The following is a 7755-nucleotide window of genomic DNA, read 5'->3' on the forward strand; positions in this document are numbered from 1 at the left end:
AGAGAGTGGCGCTGTTGGTGCATTTTGGACTCACACAAGCTTGGAGATGGCTCCTGCGGTGTTGGTTCCTCCTTCAAGCTGACGAATACTTTTCACCTGGAACTCCCACATCCCCGTGCTCCTAAACTGGTTGAAGTTCACATGGATTTTGCATGAACTGGAATACTGAGAAATGGCAAACTGGAAAGAGACAATGTACATGTTCAGTTCAATACAATTGAATCTGCTCAATTAAGTGCAAATCAATATAATTCAATTAAGTTCAATTAAGATCAATTCAGTTCAATCTAGTTCAGTTTGACTTATTTGTGCCCTCGTGTAATAGGGCTTTAGGGTGACGATGGCAAGAAAAAAAAGATCTTTCAACAGGCTTGAACAGAACCCGCAGTGAACAGAGCCCTGCTCAAACAGAGGTCTGAATAACTAATGCTCGTTGGGGATAACGAATGTCATGAATCACTAATGATAGTAGAAGATAACTCATTTCCTGAATAACTAATGCTAGTAAGGGATCTTGGATGAGGACGTGGCCACCTGATCCACCTGATCTGTATCTCTGAGTAGCCTGCTAGCCTCCACACACTCACCCGCGTGTTCTTCTTCAGCAGCTTCCTCATCAGGTCTATCACAAACTCTTTCATGGCCACGAAGTCATCACTATTCACACTCCCCGAGCCGTCCAGCAGGAAGGCGATGTCTGTGGCCTTGCATTCTGCAACGGGGGTCAAACACAGAGGGCACTCAGAGAACAGTTCCATTTTATCGATTTATGTAGCGCCATTAAAGCAACATTATGTAACAATCATACATTTAAATAACAGCTTCAAAATCATTTTCTGACTTGTGATACGGAGAATGGCGTCTGTGTCACTGCCACAGCACGACCATGTCCCCATCATGTTGCTCTCTGGTGTGGCTGCTGCTGGCTTCCTAAATGGCTGCCGTTGATGCGATGATTCTCTGCTGTCACGCTTTGCACTTTTTCACCGTTTGTTCCGTGTCTTCGGACTCTTATTTGAATCATGTCTTGTGTTCCTTGAGTTTGCTTCCTTTGTTAACCATGTGCTCCTTGGCTTACTTCCTGTATTCCATGTGCTTTCGTTGTCCCTTGTGTTAATGCCACTCTCGTTACTGCCTGGTGTGTCTCTTTGTTCCCTGCCCACCTGTGTCTTGTTTTCATGTTTAGTCCTGTGTATTTAAACCTTTGCTTTTGTTCAGTTCTTTGTCTGTTGTGGATGTTTGTGGCTTATTCATTGTTTGTGAGTTCACGCTGGTTTACTGCTCCTGTTCATTTGTGAATAAGATTCTTCATTGTGCTTAATCTCATCTAAGTGTTGTGCTTTTGTGTCCAACGGCCTGTGCCTGTGCCTGCGCCTGTGCCTGTGCCTGTGCCTGTGCCTGTGCCCGTGTCCGTGTCTGTGTCTGTGTCTGTGCCTGTGCCTGTGCCCGTGCCCGTGCCTGAGCCTGAGAGTTGGCTTGCCCCCTGACGACTACGACGGGGCTCTTATTCAAGGCTGGGACTCTGAGCCTGAAGGTTGGGGGATATTTTGTTGCTGAGCACTGAGGTTAAACCATTTCTGTAAGCCTAAGAGGTTGCTAACCACTATTTAACATATCTCTTATTTCTTTTCCGTTTTCCTTTTTGTGTAGCCTTGGAAGGAAAAAAAACTTTTTTGCAGTTTGTAACTATTATTACTCACAGAGGATTCCATGCTTGTATGCATGTCTCCAACATTGATGTAAAATTAAGCAGGCAAAACCGTTTCAGCTGATGAACATACTCCAGTTAACAAGACTCAGTTTACCCTGTTACATTAGCTAGTTCATGCTAGCTTGATAGAGTATACAGGCCATTTAAGAGACGCTAAGTGATCGCAGCTAACATAACTTTATTTTGCTATCCTCCACCGATAGTTTACTCATTAAGCTAGGGGCTAAGTTAAACTCGCTATCACTGCTTACTGTGTACTGGCTGGCCACATACTGTATCTTACCCTGGAGGTGCTGGACAGAATGGCATCCAATCAGCGGACATGCACCTCCTGGGCGAGAGTTATGCCAGCCTCTATCACTCAGAGTCTAGGCTACTAAGTGCCTCCTTCAACCAGTCAGCTACGCAACACGGAGCAGGGGGATAACAATCCCAAGAATGTCACGCGGCTCAATGGGCCTCCACAAAGAACAATGAGAGAGAGAGAGAGAAAGAAGAGAGAGAAAGAAGAGAGAGAGAGAGAGAGAAATGCTGGGCTGATTCTCCAGGTGGTGCTGAGGCAGTCCAGGGAGCATCGTCACAGATGACAACAAATAAACAAAACAACAAAAAAAACGCATACACACACACGATTCCACGATCAGTTGGCCATCAGTTCTTACTGTTCTGTAAATGGCCACTGATGCTGGTCTGACTCGGCAGGAGGTGCTGAAGCAGGCTAGAGAGCATCTCTCTGCAGGTGGTGCTGAAGCAGAGCATCTCACTGCAGGTGGTGCTGAAGCAGGCTAGAGAGCATCTCACTGCAGGTGGTGCTGAAGCAGGCTAGAGAGCATCTCTCTGCAGGTGGTGCTGAAGCAGGCTAGAGAGCATCTCACTGTTCTGTGGCTGTGAATGGGGTGCCGTCCCTGAGAGCCCTCATGAACAGTCTGAAAAACGCCCTCCCCCACTGCACCCTCTGCTTGCATGGAGTCATCCATTCATGTGACACTTCATTTGTTTTGGGTTCTGGGAAAGAGAGGCCAGTTTGGAGAGGAAAGCAGAAGCGGGAGAGGGGAGGGGGGGGGGATGTGGAAATCCAGACACTGCACTGGCGTTGCATCACAGAGGAAATGTATGAGGGGCCGTCTAGGACATAAATATTGAGACACTCTCACACTCACTACTGAGACACTCATGTAAGAGCATACATACATATAACTGAAAAACGTATACATACACATTTGAAACATTTATACAAATATATGTGAAACACTTGCACATGTATCTAAACTTTTTCTATCTTTATAATCATATGCAAGATATTCAGTTATGAATGTATAAGTGTTCAACGATATATATATATACTGCATTTTCATATGTGCATGCATGAGTGTTTCAGATAGATACGTATAAATGTTTCACTTGTATGCATGTAAGCATTTCATATGTATGTGTATATGACACAGAGGTATGTATGTATGCGTGTGTGTTTCTCATATGTATGTGTAAGTGTTTCAGACTAGTATGTATAATGTTTTATATATGAGCGTGCATAGGTTTACAGTATATGTGTGAGTGTTTCAGTAGTGAGTGTGAGAGCGTTTCAGTAGTTAATGTAAGAGTGTTTCATTAGTATGTGTGAGAGTGTCCCAGTAGTGAGTGTGAGAGTGTCTCAATAGTTATGTCCTAGACGGCCCCTCATAGAAATGAGCTGTGTGTGTGTGTGCGTGTTAGTGTGTGTGTGTGTGTGTGTGTGTGTGCACGTGCTGGAATGCTCAGTTATCAAACTCTCACACGCACTAACAAACCTCTCTCACACACTGTCAAACCCCTTTTAGGTCAAGCTCCTGGGTACCTTTGCCTCTCTGGGTCTGACTCTCTGTGCCTTGGCCATTCGGTCTATTTCTGTTTATTTCTGTTTATTTCCACTTTTGGATTTTGCCTAAACCTTGCCTGTACCTTTGCTGAAATTTCAGCCTCTCATATGTGTGTGTGTATGTGTGTATGTGTGTGTGTGTGTGTTAGTGTGTGTGTGTGTGTGTGTGTGTGTGTGTGTGTGAGTGTGTGTGTGTGTGTGTGTGTGTGTACCTTCAAGAGTGGAGGGCACAGGCCCTTCCGGTCTGCCACTGTTGGAGAGGCCGAAACACATTCCGCTATAGAGAGTGATCCGGTCGCACTCTTTAGGGATGGTGGGCCCACACACCTGAGGAGGACAGAGAGACGTGTGCAATCAGCGTTCAGAGAGACGTGTGGAAGCAGCGTTCAGAGAGACGTGTGGAAGCAGCGTTCAGAGAGCAGAGAAGTAGGGGTTGAGAGAAAAAGAGCGAGAGAAGGAGAGATAGAGGGACATGAACAGGAGAGAGAGAGAGAAGGAGAGATAGAGGGACATGAGAAGGAAAGATAGAGGGACATGATCAGGAGAGAGAGAGAGAGAAGGAGAGATAGATGGACATGAACAGGAGAGAGAGAAGGAGAGATAAAGGGACATGATCAGGAGAGAGAGAAGGAGAGATAGAGGGACAAGAGCAGGAGAGAGAAGGAGAGATAGAGGGACATGAACAGGAGCGAGAGAGAGAGAAGGAGAGATAGAGGGACATGAACAGGAGAGAGAGAAGGAGAGATAGAGGGACAAGAGCAGGAGAGAGAGAGAGAGAGAGAAGGAGAGATAGAGGAACATGATCAGGAGAGAGAAGGAGAGATAGACATGAACAGGAGAGAGAGAGAAGGAGAGATAGAGGAACATGATCAGGAGAGAGAGAGAGAGAAGGAGAGATAGAGGAACATGATCAGGAGAGAGAGAAGGAGAGATAGAGGGACAAGAGCAGGAGAGAGAGAGAGAGAGAGAAGGAGAGATAGAGGAACATGATCAGGAGAGAGAAGGAGAGATAGACATGAACAGGAGAGAGAGAGAAGGAGAGATAGAGGGACATGAGCAGGAGAGAGAAGGAGAGATAGACATGAAGAGGAGAGAGAAGGAGAAGGAGAGATAGAGGGATATGAACAGGAGAGAGAGAAGGAGAGATAGAGGGACATGAACAGGAGAGAGAGAAGGAGAGATAGAGGGACATGATCAGGAGAGAGAGAGAAGGAGAGATAGACATGAACAGGAGAGAGAGAGAGAGAGAAGGAGAGATAGAGGGACATGAGCAGGAGAGAGAGAAGGAGAGATAGAGGGACATGAGCAGAAGAGAGAGAGAGATGATGACTGTAGTGCCTACCACTGTCTTTCTGCCGATATCACTCCTGGTCATCGTGAGGCCAAGCGACATGTTTACTGCGAAACTGGGTACTGTGGCCAAACACACACAAACATTACATCAGAGATAGATAGAGGCCAAACACACACACACACACACATCACATCAGAGATAGATAGAGGCCAAACACACACATACACACACACATCACATCAGAGATAGATAGAGGCCAAACACACACACAAACATACATTACATCAGAGATAGATAGAGTCCAAACACACACACACACACACACACACACATCAGAGATAGATAGAGACCAAACACATACACACATCACATCAGAGATAGATAGAGGCCAAACACACACACACATCACATCAGAGATAGATAGAGACTAAACACACACACACACACACACACACATCACATCAGAGATAGATAGAGACCAAACACATACACACATCACATCAGAGATCTTTACCAGAGAGCCAATAATGTTGGGGGTACTGTTGATAGATGGATAGATAGATAGATAGATGGATGGATGGATGGATAGAGAAATAGTTCTGTTTTAGGACTAGGTCTTACAATCCCTGGTTGATTTGCACTCCTGAGATGTGAAGTGGGTAAGTCATGGTGCTGTCTGTGGGACAAAAGGGTTAGAAAGCCTCATTGGAGTCATCAGGTGGGCACCCTCCTTCTCCGGTGTTTCGATGATAGGCCCACAACACCTCCAGAGGGCTCATCGGCAACACCTGGCATCACCAGATGTGCCCCCCTCTGCTTTAACCCTTCTCCGCCACAGATGCTATTTTGGGGCCCAGGTGGCGTCTCTCTTCTTCACCCACAGCCACCGGCTTGCCCATTCAGCAGCTCTTGAGAGGGCTTTGATCTCTTGGCGTTGGGATTGGCCTCGAATTCCCAAATCCTTAAGCAGCCTGGTAGTTGTCTTACCCACAAAGCCTCTGCAGCCGACTTCCACTGGGCAAACTTTGACCTTCCAGCCACGTTGCTCAGCATCAGCTGCCAGCTCAGCGTACTTAAGGCTCTTTCGTTCGTAGGCCTCCTCTACAGCGTCCTCCCAGGGCACAGTCAGCTCTACGATGTACACCTTCTTAGTTGAGGAGGACCAGAGCACGAGATCTGGTTTGAGGTTCGTAGTGGCGATCTCTGGTGGAAAGTAGAGCCTTGGACTCAGATCCACCACGAGCCTCCAGTCTCGCGCTCCTGCCAGCTGACCGGGGTCTGATGTTGTACTGGCCTGGGTCTTGGTTGGCTTTGCACCTTCACAGACGAAACCTCTTGCAGATCTAGGACGGGATGATGGAGGTAGGGCATTGATGGTCGTTCGTCTGGTCTCCAGCATAGCTGCAAGGCACTTCAGCACTTGGTTGTGCCGCCAGGTGTAACGGCCTTGAGTCAGGCCTGTCTTGCAGCCAACCAGGATGTGTTTAAGGTTTGCTGGAGACGGGCAGAGTGGGCACGTTGGGTCTTCTCCGTACCATTGTTGAAGGTTACTGGGAGATGGCAAGACATCATACGTTGCTCGTAAGATGAAGCTGGTGTGAAATGCTTCCATACTCCACAGTTCCTTCCAAGAGAACTTCCTTCTCTCAACTCCCTCCCACCTCATCCACTGTCCCTGTTTCGATTGGGAGACAGCCTTTGCGCACCTTGTTGCCTGCTCTTGCCGGCGCACCTCCTCAATGACCAGACCTCTGCGCTGAGATGGAGCTGCCTTGTGCCAAGATGGTCTGCTCTCTCCGAGGCCGAAGCCTCCTCTCCCCTGTTGCACAAGGCCAACGATGTCACGATGCCTTAGGTCTGCCTTTGCCTGGGTTCCTCGCCGATGAAGAAGCGTTGCTCTGACAGCTTGCCCTTGACGACTGATATGCTCCTGGATTTGCTTGGCTTTATCTTCATCCGGGCCCACTCGAGGTTCTCCTGGAGCTTTTTCAGCAGTCGTCTTGTACATGGCATGGTTGTTGTGAGTGTGGTCATGTCATCCATGTACGCTCTGATGGGAGGGAGACGAAGACCAGCTTTGAGCTGCTGGCCTCCTACCACCCATCGAGAGGCTCGGATGATGACCTCCATTGCCATGGTGAAGGCCAGAGGGGAGATGGTGCATCCTGCCATGATCCCTATATCCAAACGCTGCCATGCTGTGGTGTACTCCTCAGTTGTGAGGCATAGCTGGACATCCTGGAAATAGGATTTGACAAGAGTGGTGATAGCCTGTGGGATGCTGAACAGGTCAAACGCAGTCCACAAGAGACTATGAGGAACAGAACCAAAGGCGTTGGCGAGGTCCAAGAAGACGACATGGAGATCTCTTCCCTCCTTTTTGGCAGCTTGGATTTGATGCCATATCATGCTTGTATGCTCCAAGCAACCAGAAAAGCCTGGAATCCCTGCTTTCTGCACTGTTGTGTCGATGTATTTGTTTCTGTCTAGGTACACAGCCAGCCTGTGAGCTACTACGCTGAAGAAGATCTTGCTTTCAACGTTTAAGAGGCTGATGTGGCGAAACTGGCTGATGTCAGCAGCATCGACGAACAGTTCTTTCCACTTCACTCCACTTGGGAGGACATATGTCTAGCTGGTGTTCTGGAGGATGTATTGGTGGCATATCCGGTGGAAGGATGATCTGTTCGCACCGGTGGCTGTCAGTGTGGATTCTTTTCAGATGAGCTTCAAGATCTTTCCTTGTTGTTATGAGTTTGCCGCTTTTCTCTTTCGTGAAAAGACTCTTTACAAACTTGAAGGGGTCTTTGAAGAAGCTCGATCTTGCATGCTCCTTCCTTTTACGCCTCCTTCTAAGATTCTCAGCTCTCCTCAAAGTTGACAGCCTGTTCTTGA

At 47.6% G+C, this 7755-nt stretch overlaps 1 protein-coding gene across 3 annotated transcripts in view; it reads right to left on the reverse strand.

Annotated features, from left to right (window-relative positions):
- Nucleotides 1-7755, reverse strand: part of LOC105909093 (integrin alpha-X-like) — a 31841-nt gene that overhangs the window by 18828 nt on the left and 5258 nt on the right. For 2 of the 3 annotated variants that reach the window (XM_031568100.2, XM_031568108.2), the window contains 4 exons: nucleotides 4909-4979; nucleotides 3779-3893; nucleotides 588-712; nucleotides 35-180 (listed from right to left, as the gene is read on the reverse strand). In XM_031568100.2, coding sequence (XP_031423960.1) covers nucleotides 35-180; nucleotides 588-712; nucleotides 3779-3893; nucleotides 4909-4979 — 457 coding nt within the window. Of the gene's footprint in view, nucleotides 1-34; nucleotides 181-587; nucleotides 713-2373; nucleotides 2571-3778; nucleotides 3894-4908; nucleotides 4980-7755 lie in introns of those variants that run through there. The other variant, XM_031568114.2, reaches the window with a different exon arrangement.

The sequence above is a fragment of the Clupea harengus genome, chromosome 1 (assembly GCF_900700415.2).
Source record: "Clupea harengus chromosome 1, Ch_v2.0.2, whole genome shotgun sequence".
NCBI lineage: Eukaryota > Metazoa > Chordata > Actinopteri > Clupeiformes > Clupeidae > Clupea > Clupea harengus.